Here is a 21,443-nt window from a genome sequence, read left to right on the forward strand (position 1 = left end):
TGGCCAAAAAGGCAAGAGTGGGCAGTTAGTTATAGTCTTTTTGTTTGTTTGAAGCAGGGCTTGCTCTGTTGCCCAGGCTGGAGTACAGTAGCTTGATCTCGGCCCACTGCCACCTCTGCCTCCCAGGTGCAAGTGATCCTCCCACCTCAGCCTCCCAAGTAGCTGGGGCTACAGGCAAGCTACCACGCCTTGCTAGTTTTTGTATTTTTTTGTAGAGATAGAGTTTTGCTATGTCAGGCTAATTTTTGTATTTTCTGTAGAGACTGGGGTCTCACCATGTTACCCAGGCTGATCTCCAACTTGTGAGCTCAAGTGATCTGCATGCCTCCGCCTCCCAAAGAGCTGGGATTACAGGCATGAGCCACCACTCCTGGCCCTCTTAGTATAATTGAAAGCACATTTTGTATCATAAAATGAGGGTCCGCACAGGGTGGCTCACACCTGTATGTAATCTCAGCACTTTGGGAGGCCAAGGTAGGAGGATTGCTTGAGGCCAGGAGTTTGAAATCAGCCTGGGCAACATAGTGAGTCCCTCTCTTTACAAAAAAGTTAAAAAAAAAATTAGCTGGGTGTGGTCCCAGTTGCTTGGAAGGCTGAGGTGGGAGGATTGGTTGAGGCTGAGAGATGGAGACAAGTGAGCCATGATTGCACCACTGCACTCTAGCCTGGGTGACAGAGTGAGACGCCATTTCAAGAAAAAAAAAAGGAATAAAATAAAATAAATAAGGGATGCAGGTAATTGCTCCAGGTAATTTCCTCCATGGAAGGTTTAATAGTACAATTTCATGATTACTATCTGAATTAAAGCACTTAATCCTGTTATTCACAAAGGTAAGTAACCTACTGGGAGAGGATAAGATGCTCAATCCTGTTAAGTAGTCTCATATTTTCAGTGTTACATTTGGTCAGTGATGGATAAATTATTTTTACAGATAATTTTTTTTTTTTTGAGACGGAGTTTCGCTCTTTTCCAGGCCAGAGTGCAATGGTGTGATCTTGGCTCATGGCTCAGTGCAACCTGTCTCCCAGATTCAACCGATTCTCCTGCCTCAACATCCCAAGTAGCTGGGATTACAGGCTCTTGCCACCATGCCCAGCTAATTTTTTTGTGTTGTTTTATTTTTAGTAGAGATGGGGTTTCACCACGTTGGCCAGGCTGGTCTCGAACTCCTGACCTCAGGTGATCCGCCCGCCTCGGCCTCTCAAAGTGCTGGGATTACAGGCATGAGCCACCGTGCCCGGCCTTTTACAGATAATTTTAAGTCAACTTGGAAAACTATGCAAAGTTTGACCTCCATTTCTGGTAATATGGCTGGCTAGATGTTGAGATAGACCTTCCTACTGAGGAAAAATACTACCTAATATATTTTTTCAAAAATCTTTCGAGGCCGGGCGCGGTGGCTCACGCCTGTAATCCCAGCACTTTGGGAGGCCGAGACGGGCGGATCACGAAGTCAGGAGATCGAGACCATCCTAGCTATTACGGTGAAACCCCGTCTCTACTAAAAATACAAAAAATTAGCCGGCCTGGTGGCGGGCGTGCCTGTAGTCCCAGCTACTAGGAAGGCTGAGGCAGGAGAATGCTGTGAACACAGGAGGCGGAGCTTGCAGTGAGCCGAGATCGCGCGCCACTGCACTCCAGCCTGGGTGACAGAGCGAGACTCTTGTCTCAAAAAAAAAAAAAAAAAAAAAAACTTTCGAAAAGCATCAGAAAGTCAAAATCAGGGCAAAATCTAACAGAAGACAAAAGATAAGTGGAGCACTAAAACTGCTTTGGCCCCGAGAACATTTTTTTAAAAGCTAGTGACCATAATTTTCAGTTTTTACTACGGCATGCAGAATAAAAAGCACAGCCCAAGATCGCTCCACCTGGTATAGTCTATTGGGAAACACTCACCATATAAAGCTAGGATGCTAAAAGGCTATCATCATAGGGTGAACCAGAGGTAAACTGCTCCACCCCTGGGACCGCAAGGAAAATTGCCCTTTACTCAGCTGATCGTTGATGAGTACACAGTTTATTTGAGGCCAATGAAATATTCTGGAATTAAATAGTGGTTGTGGTTGCACAACTATACCAAAATTCCTTGAACTATATATACTTTACAAGGATGATTCCTGAAGTATGTGAACTATATCTCAATAAAGCTATTATAAAAAGATGGAGGACAGAGTGAGAAGGTCATATTGTTATGTCTAATCACAGCTCTACAATGAAGAGAATATGGGACAAAGACAATATTTGAAGAAATAACGGCTGAGAGTTTTCTTTATTCTGTTAGATTTTGCCCTGATTTTGACTTTCTAATGCTTTTGGAAAGATTTTTAAAAAATATATTATGTAGTACTTTTCCCCAGTAGGAAGGTCTGTCTCAACATCTGGCCAGTCATATTGCCAGAAATGGAGGTCAAACTTTGCATAGTTTTCCAAGTTGACTTAAAATTATCTATGAAAATAATTTATCCATCATTTACCAAATGTAACACTGAAAATATGTGAAAGATACCGATTCACAGATTCAACAAACCCAAAGAATCCCAAGCATCATAAATACTAAGAAATACTCAACTAGGTTCATCTTAGTGAAGTTGTCAAAAATAGAGATCATAAAATTAGCATAGAAAGGAGCAACAATTAGATACTTTCTCACCCATGTGGTAACATGTATTAGAACTTAATTCCTTTTTATGGCTGAACAATACTCCATTGTATGTATATGCTACATTTTGTTTATCAATTCGTCTGTTTTTGGACACTTGGATTGTTTCCATTTTTGGCTATGTGAATAATGCCACTCTGAAAATTCATGTTCAAGTATCTGCTTTCAGTTTCTTTTGAAAACCTGCTTATTTTTAACATACCTTTTGTTTATAAGTACAAATCTATTTGGAATAAAGTCAGTGGATATTTTATTTCCACAATCCTCTCATAAATACTGCAAGCTGTTACTCTGAGCCATCAATAGTTACCAAGAGCACTATATAATAATCAGAAGCAGCAGCCAGCAGTTATCTACTGACAAACTCGCTTTTTTTTTTTTTTTTTTTTTGAGACGGAGTCTTGCCCTGTCTTCCAGGCTGGAGTGCAATGGCATGATCTCGGCTCACCGCAACCTCTGCCTCCTGGATTCAAATTATTCTCTTGCCTCAGCCTTCCGAGTAGCTGGGATTACAGGTGCCCACCACCACACCCAGCTAATTTTTGTATTCTTAGTAGAGATGGGGTTTCACCATGTTGGTCAGGCTGGTCTCAAACTCCTGACCTCGTGATCTGCTCTCCTCGGCCTCCCAAAGTGCTGGGATTACAGGCATGAGCCACCACGCCCAGCAGAAACTTGTTTTTAATTTGCCAAAAACCCTGTGACATTTATATATTGACAAAAATTCTCTTCCTGATCAAATTTTACTCAGGCTCTCCTGAACCCTTTTCAACTAGGCCTGACTTTTGGACTTCCACATTCATCTCTGCACCATTCAATTTTAGCAAGAATCCTGTGAAGTAAGTTTAGCCAGAACCCCCGATCCATGACATGTGATCCCCCAACCATCCTCCAGGTGATGTTTAGTTACCGTGACCTGCCTTCAACAAGAATCCTCTTAGGTCAGTTTATCTAGAATCTCTCCTCACATCTGATGTTTTCTTTTAGTAATTTGTCGTCCACTGACCCCACCCTGCTCCTTAGCTATCACTTCCCACTTGCCCATGTCATATTCAGATTGAGTCCAATCATTCTCCATTGTAGTGGTTCCTATAGCTATTGGCATGGCCCCTCTTGAAGAAAGTCTTCCCTACTATGCTTTAACAAGTGTCAAAAATAATTTTTCTGCGTGTATTTTAATATGTTATTTCTCCCTTGGGCCAACATAACTAGGAAGAAAACTTCAAATAATGCTTAAGAGAGGTTTATACTACCTTTTGGTCTTTAAAATTTTCATTTCTGGATAAACTTAGTTTTATCTCAGGGAAGTGCTGTCCTTCCTCTAGCTCTAGGATCAAAATTACTGTAGTAGGCTCAATAAAGTTTCTCAAAGACATCAGGTTCTACTCTCTAGAACGCCTAAATGTTAACCATATTTGGAAAAAGGGTCTTTGCAGATGTGATTAAAGATTTTGAGATAGGGAAGTTATAAAAGTAAGCCCTAAATATGATCATAAATGTCCTAATAAGAGGGAAACAGGAGCTTTGCCATAGGCAGAGGAGAAGGCGGTATGACCATAGAGGCAGAGACTGAAGTGATGAAGTCAGAATGCCTGCAGTCCCAAGGCTGGAAAAGGCAAGGAACAGATTCTGAAGGAAGCACGGCTCTGCCAACACTTGATTTTGGTCCGGTGATACTGATTTTGAATTGATGGCTTCCAGAATTATAAGAGAATAAATTTCTGTTGTTTGTAGTCACCAGGTTAGTGGTGATTTGTTACAGTTGCCACAGGAAACTAATATAATTACTTACCAAAATATTTTTTAAATTACAAAAGTAATTTTCTACTAAAGAGAATAGTTTGTGGCCATATTATTGTGATTAGCACTTATGAATTTCCAATAGGGTTCAGAATCATAGTGTGAGATTTCACTGATGCTCAGAAAGAAAATTATTCCTCATTTGTGAGGCTAGATAACTTTTTTCAGGGCATTTCACCTAGTCCATAATGGTTCAAAATAAAGTAATGATTTAACCTGTTTTACTTTAGGTTTTGTGGTTCAAGAATTAAGTTAGTCGAAAGACATAATAAAGCCTTTCTGTTTTCCAGAATGAGGATTATCGAAAGTAATTCCTCGAAGATTCAATCTCAAATAGATCAAATCAAGCAGTGTAGGGCAGAGTATGACACAAAAGAAGTAAAATATTGTACTTTCTCCAAAGATCCTTCAAAACCTATTCCAGGTATTGTATTTTGTTTAAAATATTTGAGAGAAATCCTGATTATTTCCAATTTTTTACCTAAGCCACACATTAATATAAATGTGCTGATGTATGTGCATCTTGCACGTGTGTGTTGTACACGTAATTTTAGTCAGGACTCTAGGTAGATTCAAGGGAATGGAAAAACGAACTCTAAAAGATTGAGTTTCAGTCAGCTGGGTTATATAAAGTGTAATGCAGTGGCTCCTGAAGTGTGGTTTCCTGTATCAACATCAGCATCACCTAAAGACCTCTTAGAAATGCAAATTCATGGTCCCCATCAGATCAGAGACTTAACTGTGTCAGAAACTCAGTGGGTGGAGTTCAGCAGTGTCTTAACAAGACCTTCAGGTTTTTCTTTTCTTTTTTGAGACCTAGTCTCTCTCCGTCACCCAGGCTGGGCGTGCAGTGGAGTGATCTCGGCCCACAGCAACTTTGAACCTCTCCAGGGTTCAAGCGATTCTCGTGCCTTGGCCTCCCAAGTAGCTGGGATTACAGGCGCGTGCCACTATGCCCAGGTAATTTTTGTGTTTTTAGTAGAGGCGAGGTTTCATCATGTTGTCCATGCTGGTCTCAAACTCCTGGGCTCGAGCGATCCACCCGCCTCAGCCTCCCAAAGTGCTGGGATTAAAGGCATGAGCCACTGTGCCAGGCCGCTTCAGGTTTTTTTGATGCACTCTAAAGTTTGAGAACCACTGGTATAATATAAGGAAATCTGTAGTGTATTAAGTTTTGGTGGATATTGTTGATTCATGTCGATGTCAGCATTCACTGCTTCCACATCTTCAGCATAATACTGTTACCACATTTTAAGAAATTGTAGTATATCCTGGAATTCATCTAGGATATGGAGAGGTTTTTACGATGAGTGGATAGAGGAATTACAGATATCCATCCTGGAAAAAAGAAAGACTTTGAGAATAGATAATAGTATTCCAAACTTTTAAAGATTTTGGCTAGTGTTTATTCTGAGGCGGGATTAATAGGTAGAAATTTTAGGAAGCCAGATTTGGTCTTGGTGGAAGAAGCTGTGTCTTGAAGTAATGAGCTATTCTATACTAGAGGATTTCAAATGAGGTTGAATAATCATCTTGTGATAATCATCTTGTGTTTCATAAAAGTAGGGACTAGATTCACTTTCTTTTTTTTTTTTTTTTTTTTGGAGACAGTCTCGCTCTGTCACCCAGGCTGGAGTGTAGTGGCCCGATCTTGGCTCACTGCAAGCTCCGCCTCCCGGGTTCACACCATTCTCCTGCCTCAGCCTCCTGAGTAGCTGGGACTACAGGCGCCTGCCACCACGCCCGGCTAATTTTTTTGTATTTTTAGGAGAGACGGGGTTTCACTGTGTTAGCTAGGATGGTCTCGATCTGACCTCGTGATCTGCCCGTCTCGGCCTCCCAAAGTGCTGGGATTATAGGCGTGAGCCACTGCGCCCGGCCTAGATTCACTTTCAAATATAAAATTGTGACTAGCAAATGACAAATAAGATACATATAACTGACAAATTGGGACTAAGTGCTGAGAAAATTCTGGGTAAGGGACTGGTTAAAATCAAGTAGAATCAATCCAGGTAAGTTTTTGGGGGAGGAGTATTTTGTGATATGTGCTAAAGTCAACAATTGGCCCAGATGAGAAAGGAAGATTATTTAGGGCTGGGCACAGTGGCTCATGCCCATAATCCTAGCACTTTGGGATGCTGAACTGAGAGGATCTCTTGAGTCCAGGAGTTTGAGACAAGCCTGAGCAGACCCTGTGAGAGTCTCTCTCTCTCTCTCTCTCTATATATATATACATATTTTTTAAAGGCATTTGAAGAGAAAGAGAGAGTTATGAATAATAAGTAGAGGGGACAGTGAGAGAGAGGACTGAAGATTTGGCAGGCATTTATATTTTGTGTTGAGAATAATAAACTGATTACTCTGGGGTTAGCTATAATAGGGTAATGAGAGATTTGTTTAGAGAGAAATCTGTTGACAAATCCTGAATTGTTAGCCAGAAGCTCTTGGCGTTACCGAGTAACAGTGATACTTAGGGGTCTTCAAGGTGTGTTAATGAAATCACTAAAAAAAATTTTTTCAGATGCTAAGGTTTGTGTGTTCTCAGTCTTCACCGAGTCTTCACTGATAATCTTTAAAACTGCTAGCCTGAGGCTGGGTGTGGTGGCTCACGCCTGTAATCCCAGCACTTTGAGAGGCCGAGGCAAGTGAATCACCTGAGGTCAGGAGTTCAAGACCAGCCTGGCCAACATGGTGAAACCCTGTCTCTACTAAAAGTACAAAAACTAGCCGAGCATGGTGGCAGGCGCCTATAGTCCCAGCTACTCGGAAGTTGAGGCAGGAGAATTGCTTGAACCTGGGAGGCAGAGGTTGCAGTGAGCCGAGATTGCACCACTGCACTCCAGCTTGGGCGACAGAGTGAGACTCCATCTCAAAAAAAATAAAAATAAAAATAAAATAAAATAAAATAAAACTGCTAGCCTGGCTTGGCACAGTGGCTCACGCCTGTAATCCCAGCACTTTGGGAGGCTGAAGTGGGCAGATTGCTTGAGCCCAGGAGTTTTAAGACTAGCCTGGGCAACATAGCAAGACCCTGTCTCTATAAAATAAATAAATGAATAAATAAATAAATAAATAACCTGCTAGCCATTCACAAGTTTATGCTAATTTTACTTATGTTCAGTAAGCTATAAGTGCATACTGTCATTTCTAAATTGTTTCTTAACATAGTGAACTGTCTTTCTAAGACTTGTTCTTTGAGCACAAGTGTCCCACACATGGCTTGGCTTGTTTGATTTGTTCCCTTTCCCCATAGGCATGACTCTTCAAGAATCCATGAATCTAGATGCTCTCACTAAATACATGAAACATCTTGAAGATAAATATGCAGAAATTAAACAAGCTATGTTGATAAAATATGTGCCAGCTCAGAGGAAGGCTGATTTAGATGAAGAAATGATTGTGTTATTAAAACGGCGAGATGTAGCTGAAAATCTGAACAAAAAATTACAGTTTTGGTATGGAAGTTGATTATATGTTTTTAAAGTTTGGAGTTTTATTTGTGTTTATTCTTACATTCCACCATTTGATTTTAGGCTCAGTGTGTTATTGACGTTTTTTATCTTTTTAGTCATCAAAGACTGCAGATAATTTCACAGGCACTTACTTCATGGGTAAAATCTGATATGAGCAGCCCATTTCAGGACTTTGTGGAGCAAATTCAGAAAACCAAATATTTACAAGGTAGATTATATTTTTAAATTAGTACCAATAATGGAAGACATTTTTTTCGCTAGCAAGTTAGAATGGGGTTTTCTTAGGCTGAGTTTAAATAAAGCAAAATCATACTTCAGCTAGTTCTCTGTTACCCTATGGATTTCTTCCTTCAACAGCTAACAGGTAATTAGTAAAGAATAGACTTGGTGAGCCAAAGACAGAATGCCTGAAAATGTACATCAAAATAAAGAGGAGGCCGGGCATGGTGGCTCATGCCTGTAATCCCAGCACTTTGGGAGGCGAGACGGGCAGATGACGAGGTCAGGAGATCGAGACCATCCTGGCTAACACGGCGAAACCCCGTCTCTACTAAAAAAAATACAAAAAATTAGCCGGGTGTGGTTGCGGGCACCTGTAGTCCCAGCTACTCGGGAGGCTGAGGCAGGAGAATGGTGTGAACCCAGGAGGCGGAGCTTGCAGTGAGCCAAGATCAGGCCACTGCACTCCAGCCTGGGTGACAGAGCCAGACTCCGTCTCAAAAAAAAAAAAAAAAAAAGGAAACGGACGGGGAGGCCACTAAATTTAGGAAGAGGTTGCTGCTGTTAGGAGCCATAGCAATAAGTTGTTGGTATTAAACACATGTATGTTTATTGTTTTCTATTGATAAGTAACCTTAAATATCTTCCAGTGGTACTTTCAATATTTACAGGTGACCAAGGCATTGTTGAAGAACTAATGGAAGATGATCCACGCAGGGCAAAAGAAGCTGAAATTATGCTTCACTACATTGAAAGGCAAATATTTTAAAAGCTTTAATTTTTCAGAGTTATATTTTTTCATAGATTCTTTGTGAATAACATACCATATTGGGAATCTAGGAGATTTTTCAGAGGAGATAAGAGGATTATAATGTTGATAAGTTTTATTTATACAGGTTAAGCATTCCTAATCCAAAAATTTGAAATCTGAAATGTTCCAAAATCTGAAAAATTTTGAGCACTGACTTGAGATAGTGATACCTCTGTTTTCTGATGGATCAATATGTACACAAATTTTGTTTCATGCACAAAATTATTAGAAGTATTATATAAAATTGCCTTCAGGCTATGTGTATATGGTATATATGAAATATAAATTTTGTATTTAGACTTGGATCCCATCCCCAAGATATCTCATTATGTATATGCATATATTCTAAAATATGAAAAAATCTGAAATCCAAAACACTTCTGGTCCCATGCATTTAGGATAAGGGAAACCCAGCTTGTATTTTTCTTACATTTCCTAGCTATCAACCTGATGTTACAAAATGTTTTTGAGAATGTCTTCCTGATTCAGATTATTCTAGCCAATTCAGTCCTTTCTTTCTCATTATTTCTATCCCATGACTTATTAAGGAGGCATATTTCTCCCTAATACTTAAGTTATTATATATAGTATATAATAGAAGATTAAAGAGATTTAAGACTATATTCTTTTTTACTTTGTTTACTTTTTATCAAATATTACTTTCATCAAATATTTTAAGTATACATAAAAAATATAGAGAATAACATTAACAAAATGTTATTCTGTGTACCAACTTAGCAAGAAATTAACATTTTGCCTTATTTACTTCAGCTCTTTTTGTAGAAGTTTGTTACAGTTGACATCCCACTGTATATCATTCCTCCTATCTTCAATTCCTTTTCCCTGCTTTTTTCCCCTCACAGCTGCTCCCCTGGTGTTTAACATGCACGTGCATTTTTAAACATTTTTAATACATAGTAAGACTATATTCTTTAAGAGGTTAATTCGTAGGCTATGATGCTTATCTGTAATGAACATATGTAATATTCCTGGTCTTTATATGTTAAACAGTTTTCAGCTGTTAATTGGATTGTTGGTATGGTAAAAAGAAGGGGGTAAATATAATTTTGGGCAGAGCACAAAAGCTCATGTTATTTCCCTACACTGTAATGCTTCTCTAAGTCTGACAGTTTGATATGAGAGAAAAACCCTTGTTGAGATTGAAAGTTTTATGTATTTTGCTTAATATTACTTTAGTGGGTTTTCTGCCTGGGGCTCCACATTCATTTGCAACACTATGTAACTTCTGTTTATCATAGTTTTATTAATTGTGAGGTAAGGACTGATTTGAAGACCTTTTGCCATAGGAAGAGGAGTAGAGGCTTAAGTTATCTTAACTATTATCTTTCCTTCTTGTGCTAATCTTTGATTGGGAGCCTGTTGCATGGCAGAACAACATAGGCTTCTGAATCCCAAGGACACCTCTTGATCTCCAATTTGGCTGCTGCTTTTTTTTTTTTTTTTTTTTTTTTTTCAGACGGAGTCTCGCTCTGTTGCCCAGGCTGGAGTGCAGTGGCACAGTCTTGGCTCACTGCAACCTCTGCCTCCCGGGCTCAAGTGATTCTCCTGCTTCAGCCTCCTGAGCAGCTGGGACTACAGGCACATGCCACCACGCCCAGCTAATTTTTTTTTTTTTTTGTATTTTTAGTAGAGACAGGGTTTCACCATGTTAGCCAGGATGGTCTCGATCTCCTGACCTCGTGATCCCCCATCCTCGGCCTCCCAAAGTGCTGGGATTACAGGCAAGAGCCACCATGCCCGGCCCAATTTGGCGGCTTCTATCTTCAATTAATATTTCCTTTAGGCGATGTTTCTAAGCAGATTGCCCTTCTTCCCTCTGATGCCAGTACTTTTTCATGTGGAGATGATATGCAGGGAAAAAAATCTGAGTTCATAATAAATTCAAGTTATTTCTTCCATTCTCTATGGCTTGCTGTAAGTGCTATAGGAATAAAGTTTAGGATCATGTTCAAAGTCAGCTAGCAGGTGGGAGTTTTATTCTGAGACTTAAAAAAAACCCAACAGAGTATTAGAGAAAGATTTCAAAGAACATCTTACAGTGTGAATGATTCTAGTTACAGTTTATTAGAATTCCTTTTTGTTTTTCTATATCGTTATGCCACTATATTTAGTCTGTATTAAACATTTCTAATCAGTTTTTTCTCTTTTTCTTTGTGTCATTATAATGCATTATGAAATGTGATGGCTATAGATTTAATGAGTTAATCTCACTTGGTGAATATGAAAAAGCAGCTTGTTATGCAGCAAACAGTCCTAGAAGAATTCTTCGAAACATTGGTACAATGAATACATTTAAGGGTAAGCATTTCTCTCTGAACCTTATATATGTATGCAAATTTACTACCTTTTCTCTCATAAAATAGAAAAAGCATTAAACTGGGAGACTAAAGGTCTAGGCCCCAGCCCTATCTCTACCATTTACTCAGTTTGCTTAGCAGTAACATTAGGGGTTTGATTAGATTTTCTAAATTACATTATGAACGATTTTAAGTATACAGAAAAGTATGGAGAAACATTAACACCCATGTACTCACTATCAAGATTTAATAAATGTTAATACTTTGTCAAATTTGCTCCACATCCTTTTAAAACACAGCTTCCTTGTGGTAAATTGACATAATACAACAAATTGTACATATTAAAGTACACAATTTGGTAAGTTTTTTTTTTTTTTTTTTTTTTTGAGACAGAGTTTCATTCTTGTTGTCCAGGCTGGAGTGCAGTGTGCAGTCTTGGCTCACTGCCACCTCTGCCTCCCAGGTTCAAACGATTCTCCCGTTTCAGCCTCCCAAGTAGCTGGGATTACAGGTGTTTGCCACCACACCCAGCTAAATTTTTTGTATTTTTAGTTGAGACGGGGTTTCACCATGTCGGCCACACTGGTTTCAAACTCCTAACCTCAGGCGATCCACCTGCTTTGGCCTCCCAAAGTACTGGAATTACAGGCGTGAACCACCATGCCCGGCCCAATTTGGTAAGCTTTGACATATGCATACACCCATGAGATTATCACTGAAAAGTTCCCTCATGCCCCTCAGTATCCCTCTCTTCCTGCTACTTCCTAGTTCTCTCGCCCTAATTTATTTTACTTAGGATAATGGTGTTCAGTTTTATTTTATGGCTGAGTAGTATTCTGTGGGGGGGGGGGGTGTGTGTGTGTATGTGTGTGTGTATTTTCTTTATCCAGTCATCCCTTGATGGACACTTAGGTTGATTCTCTGACTTTGCTATTGTGAATAGTGCTGTGGTAAACATAATGAATGCAGGTGTCTTTTTCATATAATGGTTTATTTTCCTTTGGGTGGATACCCAGTAGTGGGATTGCTGGATTGAATGGTAGTTCTATTTTTAGCTCTTTGAGAAATTTCCATACTGTATTCCATAAAGATTGTACTAATTTACATTCCCACCAAAAATGTAAAAGCGTTCCCTTTTCTCCACATCCTCTCCAACATCTGTTGCCTTTTGACTTTTTATTAATAGCCATTCTGATTGGTGTAAGATGGTATCTCATTGTGATTTTGTAGTTCCCTGCTTTGTAGATCTCCCTGCTTTGGGCAGTATGGCCATTTTAACAATTTAACTATTTTTTTTAACCCATTAAACAGCCCCAACTCCCCCACCCAACTCCCTTACTACCCTTCATAGCCTCTGGTAACCATCCTTCTACTATGTTCATGAGTTCAATTGTTTTTATTTTTAACTCCACCAACAAATGGGAACATGTGAAGTTTGTCTTTCAGTGCCTGGCTTATTTCACCTAACATAATGACCTCCAGTTCCATCCATGTTGTTGCAAATGATAGGATCTCATTCTTTTTTATGACTGAATAGTACTCTGTTGCTTATATGTACCACATTTTCTTTCCATTTGTCTGTTGATGGACACTTAGGTTGCTTCCAAATCGTGGCTATTGTGAATAGCACTGCATTAATCATAGGATTGTTGATCATATGGTATAATCATAGGATTGCTGGATCATATGGTAACCCAAGTTTTAGTTTTTTGAGGAACCTCCAAACTGTTTTCCATAGTGGTTGTACTAATTTACATTCCCACCAACAGTGTACAAGGGTTCCCTTTTCTCCACATTCTTGCCAGCATTTCTTATTGCCTGACTCTTGGATAAAAGCTACTGTTTTAACTGGGCTGAGATGATATCTCATTGTAGTTTTGGTTTGTATGTCTCTAATGATCAATGATGTGGAGCACCTTTTCATATGCCTGGTTGCCATTTGTATGTCCTCTTTTGAGAAATGTCTATTCAAATCTTTTGCCTTTTCTTTTTTTGACAGAGTTTCCCTCTTGTTGCCCAGGCTGGAATGCAATGGCGTGATCTCGGCTCACTGCAACCTCCACCTCCCAAGTTCAAGTGATTCTCCTGCCTCAAACTCCTTAGTAGCTGAGATTACAAGCATGCACCACCATGTCCAGCTAATTTTGTATTTTTAGAAGAGATGGGGTTTCATCATGTTGGTCAGGCTGGTCTCGAACTCCCGACCTTAGGTGATCCACCCGCCTTGGCCTCCCAAAGTGTTGGGATTACAGGCATGAACCACCGCACCTGGCCGTCTTTTGCCCATTTTTAAACAGATGATTAGATTTTTTTCCTATGGAGTTGTTTGAGCTCCTTATGTATTCTGGTTATGAACTCCTTGTTAGATGGGTAGTTTGCAAATATTTTCTCCCATTCTGTGGGTTGTCTCTTCACTTTGTTGATTGTATCCTTTCTGTGCAGAAGCTTTTTACCTTGATGTGATCCCATTTGTCCATTTTTTTCTTTGATTGCCTGTGCTTGTGGGGTATTATGCAAGAAATTTTTGCCGAGACCAATGTCCTGGAGAATTTCCCCAATGTTTTCCTGTAGTGGTTTCATAGTTTGAGGTCTTAGATTTAAATATTTAATCTATTTTGATTTGGTTTTTTCTATGACAAGAGATAGGGGCCTAGTTTCATTTTTCTGCATATGGATATCCAGTTTTCCCAGCACCATTTACTGAAGAGACTGTCTTTTCCCCAGTATATGTTCTTGTCACCTTTGTCAAAAGTGAGTTCACTTTAGGTATGTGCATTTGTTTCTGGGTTCTCTATTCTGTTCCATTGGACTGTGCATCTGTTTTTATTCCATTACCATGCTGTTTTGGTTACTGTAGCTCTGTAGTAGAATTTGAAGTTAGATAATGTGATTCCTCCAGTTTTGTTCTTTTTGCTTAGGATGGTTTTTGGCTATTCTGGGTCTTTTGTGGTTCCATATAAATTTGGGAGTTGTTTCTTCTATTTCTGTGAAGAATTTCATGGTATTTTGATAGGGATTGCATTAAATCTGTAGTTTGCTTTGGGTAGTATAGACATTTTAACAATACTGATTCTTTCAATCCATGAACATGGCATATGCTTCCATTTTTTGTGTGTCCTCTTCAGTTTCTTTCATCAGTGTTTTATAGTTTTAATTGTAGAGCTGTTTCAGTGCTTTGGTTAATTCTAGGTATTTAATTTGTGGCTATTATAAGCAGAATTACTTTTTTAAATTTCTTTTTCAGATTGTTTGTTGTTGGCATATAGAAATGCACTGATTTTTATATGTTGATTTTGTATCTTTCAACTTCACTGAGTTTATCAGTTCTAATAGGTTTTTTTTTTGAGACTGAGTCTCACTCTGTCACCCAGGCTGGAGTGCCGTGGCGCAATCTCAGCTCACTACAACCTCTGCCTCCCAGGTTCAAGTGATTCTCCTGCCTCAGCCTCCCAAGTCGCTGGGACAACAGGCGTGCACCACCATGCCCAGCTAACTTTTTTGTACTATTAGTAGTGATGGAGTTTTGCCATGTTGGCCAGTCTGGTCTTGAACTCCTGACCTCAAGTGATCAGCCCACCTTGACCTCCCAAAGTGTTGGGATTACAGGTGTTAGCCACCATGCTTGGCCTCTAATAGTTTTTTGGTGGAGTCTCTAGATTTTTTTCTTTTACTTTTTTTTGTTTTTGTTTTTGTTTTGAGACAGGTCTCACTCTTGTACCCCAGGCTGGAGTGCTATGGCACGATCTCAGCTCACTGCAACCTCCGCCTCCTGGGTTCAAGCAATTCTCCTGCCTCAGCCTCCTGAGTACCTGGGATTACAGGCACCTGCCACCAGGCCTGGCTAATTTTTGTATTTTTAGTAGGGACAGGGTTTCTCCATGTTGATCAGGCTGATCTCGAACTCCTGACCTCAGGTGATCCGCACACCTTGGCCTCCCAAAGTGCTGGAATTACAGGCATGAGCCACTGCGCCCAGCTAGGTTTTGTTTTTTTTTTTTCAAATATAAGATTACATCATCAGAAAACAAAGATAATTTAACTTCTTCCTTTCCAGTTTGGATGCCCTTTATTTCTTTTTCTTGTCTGATTGCTCTAACTAGGACTTCCAGTACTGTGTTGAATACCAGTGGTGAAAGTGGGCATCTTTGTTGGGTTCCTGATCTTACAGGAAAGGCTTTCAGTTTCCTCCCATTCAGTATGATTCTAGCTGTGGTTCTGTCATATATGGCTTTTATTAGTTGAGGTATATTCCTTCTATCCCCAGATATTTTTCTGGTTTTTATCATGAAGAATGTTGAATTTTATTAAATGCTTTTTCAGCATCTCTTGAAATCATCATATGGTTTTTGTCCTTCATTCTGTTGATATAGGATACATTACATTGATTCATTTTTGTATGTTGAACCATCCTTGCATCCCTAGGATAAATCCCACTTGGTTATGATGAATGATTTTTTTAACGTGTTATTGGGGTTTGCTAGTATTTTGTTGATGATTTTTGCATCAATGTTTATCAGAATTATTGACATGTAGTTTTCTTTTCTGATGTGTCTTTGTCTGGTTTTGGTATCAGGGTAATACTAGACTTGTAGAATGAGTTTAGAAGTATTTCCTCTTCCTCTGTTTTTTGGAATAGCTTGAGTAGGATACGTATTAGTTCTTTTTTAGATGTTTGGTAGAGTCAGAAGTGAAGCCATCAGGTCCTGGGCTTTTCTTTTCAGGAAGACCTTATATTACAGCTTCAATCTCATTACTTATTGGTCTGTTCAGGTTTTGGATTTCTTCATGGTTCAATATTGGTGAGTTGTATGTGTCTTAAGAATTTATTCATTTCTTCTAGGTTTTCCAATTTATTGGCATATAGTTGCTCATAGTAACCTATAAGGCTCCTTTGAATTTCTGTGGTATTGGTTGTAATGTCTCCTTTTTCATCTCTGATTTTATTTATTCAGGTCTTCTCTCTTTTTTTCTTACTTAGTTTGGCTAAGGATTTGTCAATTTTTTTTTAAAACTCTTCATTGATTTTTATAATTGTTTTCTTCATTTCAATTTCATTTATTTCTGCTCTGATCTTCATTGTTTCTTTTCTTCTAAAAACTTTGGGTTTGGTTTGCTCTTGTTTTTCTAATTCTTTAAGATGCATCATTAGGGTGTTTATTTGAAGTTTTTCTTCTTTTTTGATGTAAGCACTTATAGCTATAAACTTTTTTCTTAGTACTGCTTTCATTGTTGTCCTATAGGTTTTGGTATGTTGTGTTTCCATTATTGTTTGTTTCAAGAAATCTTTAAATTTCCTTCTTAATCTCTTCACTGACCTGTGTATGGTCAGTCAGGAGCATATTGTTTAGTTTCCATATTTGTATGGTTTCCAAAATTCCTCTTATTGTTGAGTTCTAATTTTATTTCACTGTGATCAGAGAAGATGCTTGATATTATTTCAATTTTTTGAATGTTTTAATACTTGCTTTGTGGCCTAACATATGGTCTTTCCTTGAGAATGACCCATGTACTGAGAAGAAGAATATGTATTTTTCAGCTGTTGGGTGATACGTTCTGTAAATATCTATTAGATCCATTTTGTCTATAGTGCAGATTAAGTCTGATGATTCTGTGTTGATTTTCTGCCTGGATGATCTGTCCAATGCTGAAAGTGAGGGTGTTGAAGTCTCCAACTATTATTGTATTGGGGTCTATTTCTCTCTTTAGCACTAATAATATTTGCTTTATGTAGCTGGGTACTCCAGTGTTAGGGGCATATATATTTATAATTGTTATGTCCTCTTGTTGAATTGACCCCTTTATCATTATATAATGACTTTCTTTGTCTCTTTTTATAGTTTTTATCTTGAAAACTATTTTGTCTACTGCTGCTCTTTTTTGGTTTCCATTTGCATGGAATATCTTTTTCCATTCCTTTATTTTCAGTCTGTATGTGTCTTTAAAGATGAAGTGTTTCTTGTAGGCAACAGATCGTTGGGTCTTATTTTTTTATCTATTCAGCCACTCTTTTTTTTTTTTTTAAGACAGTCTTTTTCTGTCACCCAGGCTTTAGCGCAGTGGTATGAACACAGCACACTGCAGTCTCAACCTCCTGGGCTCAAGTGATCCTACCATCTCGCTCACCCTGTCAAGTAGCTGGGATCACAGGCATGCACCACTACACTTGGCTAATTTTTTAAATTTTTGTGGAGACAAGGTCTCACCATGTTGCCTGGGCTGATCTTGAACTCCTGGGTTCAGGTAATCCTTCTGCCTTGGCCTCCCAAAGTGCTGAGATTACAGGTGTGAGCCACTGTGTCTGGCCCATTCTGTGTCTTTTGATTAGAAAGTTTAGTCTGTTAACATTCACTTGATATTAAGTAAGGACTCACTCCTGTCATTTTGTTATTTTGTGGTTGTTTTATGGTCTTCTCTTCCTTCTTTCCTTCCTTCCTGTCTTTCTTTTAGTGAAGACGATTTTCTCTGGTGGTATGTTTGAATTTCTTGCTCTTTATTTTTTGAGTGTCCATTGTATGCTTTTTGATTTGAGGTTATCATGAGACTCGCAAATAATATCTTATAACCCATTATTATAAACTGATGACAACACTGATTGCATGAAGAAACAAAAAACTAACAAGCAAAGAGAAAACTAATAAAAATTCTACACTTTAACTTTGTCCCCTAGCTTTTTCATTTTTTGTTGTTTCTATCTATATCTTATTGTACTGTCAATGTCTTGAAAAGTTTTTATAGTAATTATTTTTGATCAGCTCATCTTTTAGCCTTTCTACTTAAGATATGAGTAATTTACACACAATTACAGTGTTATAATACTGTCTTTTTTGTGTGAACTTACTATTACCAGTGAGTTTTGTACCTTTAATTTCTTATTGTTCATTAATATCCTTTTCTTTCTGATTGGAGTACTCCCCTCAGCATTTCTTTTCTTTTTTTTTTTGTTTTTTGTTTTTTGTTTTTTGAGATGGAGTCTCACTCTGTTGTCCAGGCTGGAGTGCAGTGGCATGATCTCTGCTCACTGCAACCTCCACCTCCTGGGTTCAAGCAAGTCTCCTGCCTCAGCCTACCAAATAGATGGGACTACAGGTGCACACTGCCACACCCAGCTAGTTTTTTGTATTTTAGTAGAGATGGGGTTTCACTGTGTTGCCCAGGCTGGTTGCGAACTCCTGAGCTCAGGCAATCCTCCCGCCTCAGTCTCCCAAAGTGCTGGGATTACAGGCATGAGCCACTGCACCTGGCCACCTCAGCATTTCTTAAGGGACAAGTATGATGTTGATGAAATCCCTCAGCTGTTTGTCTGGGAGAGTCTTTATTTCTCCTTCGTGTTGAAGGATATTTTTTGCCAGATATATTATTCTAGGGTAAATGTTTTATTCTTCAACACTTTAAACATGTCCTGCCACTCTCTCCTGGCCTGTGAGGTTTCCACTAAAATGTCTGCTGCCAGACATATTGGAACTCCATTGTATGTCATTTATTTTCTCTTGCTGCTTTTAGGATCTTTTCTTTATCCTTGACCTTTGGGAGTTTGATTATTAAATGCCTTGAGAGTTTTCTTTGGGTTAAATCTGCTTGCTGTTCTATAACCTTCTTGTACTTGAATATTGATAGCTTTCTCTAGGTTTGGAAAGTTCTCTGGTATTATCCCTTTTGTTTGTTTTGGATTTTTTGAGACGGTGTGATGCTCTGTCACCCAGGCTCACGTGCAGTGGTGTGATCTCGGCTCACTGCAACCCCTGCCTCCTGGGTTCAAGCGATTCTCCTGGCTCAGCCTCCTGAATAGCTGAAACTACAGGTGTGCCACCATACCCAGCTAATTTTTGTATTTTTTAGTACAGACATGGTTTTGCCGTGTTGGCCCAGCCAGTCTCAAACTCCTGACCTCTGGTGATCCACCCTCCTCAGCCTCCCAAAGTGTTGGGATTACAGGCGTGAGCCACCGCACCCAGCCAAGTATCCCTTTGAATAAACTTTCTACCCCATCTCTGTCTTTTTACCTCCTCTTTAAGATCAATAACTCCTTGATTTGCACTTTTGAGGTTATTTTCTAGATCTTGAAGGTGTGCCTTATTCTTTTTTATTCTCTTTTCTTTTGTCTCCTCTCACTGTATATTTTCAGATAGTCTGGCTTCAAGATCACTAATCTGCTTGATTAATTCTGCTGCTAAGAGACTTTGGTGCATTCTTCAGCACGTCAGTTGCATTTTTCAACTCCAGAATTTATGCCTGTCTCTAATTATTTCAATCTCTTAATTAAATTTCTCCGATGGGATTCTGGATTCCTACTCTGTGTTATCTTAAATTTTGTTGAGTTTCCTCAAAACAGCTATTTTGATTTCTCTGCCTGAAAGGTCACATATCTTTGTCTTCCTAGGATTGGCCCTGTTACCTTATTTAGTTTGTTTGGTGAGGTCATGTTTTCCTGGTTGGTCTTGATGCTTGTGGCTGTTTATCTCTGTGTGGGCATTGAAGAATTGGGTATTTATTGTAGTCTTCACAGTCTGGGCTTGTTTGAACCTGTCCTTTTTGAGAAGGCTTTCCAGATATTCAAGGAGACTTGGGTGTTGTGATCTAAGTTTTTGGTTACTGCAACCATATCTGCATTAGAGGTACCACCTTTGTGGTTTTGGATAAGATCCAGAACAATTCTCTGTATTGCCAGAGAATTCTTGTTCTTTTCCATTACTTTCTCCCCTAAAATGGAGTCTCTCCAAGTTGCAGTCCTTGTGATCTAGACTGCGTCAAATCTGTGCTGAGCTGCCTGGAGCTGGAGAAGGGGTGGAACACAAGCACCACTGTGGTCACCAGCTCTGGGAGTATAGTAGGTCAGACCTGAAGCCAGCACAGCACTGGGTCTTGTCCAAGGCCCACTGTAACCACTGCATGGCTACCTCCTACATTTGCTGAAGGCCCTAGGGCTCTACAATCAACAGATGGTGAAGCCGTCCAGGCTTGTTTTTTTTCCTTCATGGTAGTGAGTTCCCTAGGCCTGGGTGGCTCCAGAGATACCATCAGGAGCCAGGGTTTAGAGTTGGAAACTTTAGGAATCTACCTGGCACTGTATTCTATTATGGCTGAGCTTGTACCCAGACCATAAGACAAAGTCCTTCCCATTTTTTCCTCTCCTTCCCGCAGGCAGAGGAGTCTCTCCCTACGGATAGCACTGCCACAGGTCCACAGGAAGTACTGCCAGGCTACCACCAATGTTCACTCAAGGCCCAAAGCCTCTTCAGTCAGCTAGTGGTGAATGCTACCAGGCCTGAAACTCACCCCTCAGGGCAGTGGGCGCCCCTCTGGTTCAGGCTAGGTCCATAAATGCCATCCAAGAACCAAGTGCTGGAATTGGGGACCCCAAGAGCCTGCTTGGTGCTCTTCCTCACTATGGCCAAGCTGGTACCTAAGCTGCAAGACAGTCTTTTTTACTCTTCGACTTTTCTCAAGAAGAAGCTGATCACCCAGCTGATAGCCATTACAGCTGGGAATGTGCTGGGTCACACCTGAAGCCAGCATATCTCAGAGTCTTACCCAAGACCCACAGCATGTACTACCTGGCTACTGCTGCTGATTATTCAGGGCCCAAGGGCTGTTTAGTCAGCAGGTGATGAGTCCTGCCAGGATTGGGTCCTTCCTTTCAAGACAGTGGCTTCCCTTCTGACAAGTGTGTGTCTAGAAATGTTGTCCCGGAGCTTGGGGGGCCTGGAATAGGGGCCTCATGACTCTGCCTGGTTTCCTGTCCTATTATGGCTGAGCTGGTGTCCAAATTGCAAGACAAAGTCCTCTTTACTCTTCCATCTCCTCTCCTCAAGTGGAAGGAAGGACTCTTTTTCACAGTTGTGAGCTGCACTCTCTGGGTTGTGGGAGTGGTAGCACAAACACTCCTTCGGCCACATCATCTGATTTCTTACTAGGTAATATGCCCTCCAAGTCCACTGGCTGTGAGTCCAGCACAGCACTAGTACTTGCCTAGGAGTTGCAGTCCTTGTAGTGCAGACTGCCTTTCAAGTTTATTTAGGACCCCAAAGCACTTGAGCCTGTGGTGGTGAGGCTTGCCAGAACTCAAATTCCAACCTGCTGGGATAGATGATTCTCTTCTGGCTAGGGCTGGTCTAAGTGCTTCCTGCATGAGAATTGGCTGAGTTCTGCCTGATGTTGCTTTCCA

The 21,443-nt window shown here is 39.8% G+C and overlaps 1 protein-coding gene across 24 annotated transcripts in view; it reads left to right on the forward strand.

The window, feature by feature from the left end:
* The window catches only part of CLHC1 (clathrin heavy chain linker domain containing 1), a 62,068-nt gene that overhangs the window by 14,852 nt on the left and 25,773 nt on the right, over window positions 1-21,443 (forward strand). For 9 of the 24 annotated variants that reach the window (XM_063713433.1, XM_063713436.1, XM_054547555.2 and 6 more), the window contains exons 4-8: window positions 4,751-4,884; window positions 7,714-7,915; window positions 8,029-8,141; window positions 8,824-8,908; window positions 11,176-11,282. In XM_063713433.1, the coding sequence (XP_063569503.1) occupies window positions 4,751-4,884; window positions 7,714-7,915; window positions 8,029-8,141; window positions 8,824-8,908; window positions 11,176-11,282 (641 nt within the window). Of the gene's footprint in view, window positions 1-3,411; window positions 3,602-4,750; window positions 4,885-7,713; window positions 7,916-8,028; window positions 8,142-8,802; window positions 8,909-11,175; window positions 11,283-21,443 lie in introns of all 24 variants that reach the window. The other 15 variants (XM_063713432.1, XM_024242475.3, XM_054547558.2 and 12 more) reach the window with 5 other exon arrangements.

The sequence above is a fragment of the Pongo abelii genome, chromosome 12 (genome assembly GCF_028885655.2).
Source record: "Pongo abelii isolate AG06213 chromosome 12, NHGRI_mPonAbe1-v2.0_pri, whole genome shotgun sequence".
In the NCBI taxonomy this organism is placed as follows: domain Eukaryota; kingdom Metazoa; phylum Chordata; class Mammalia; order Primates; family Hominidae; genus Pongo; species Pongo abelii.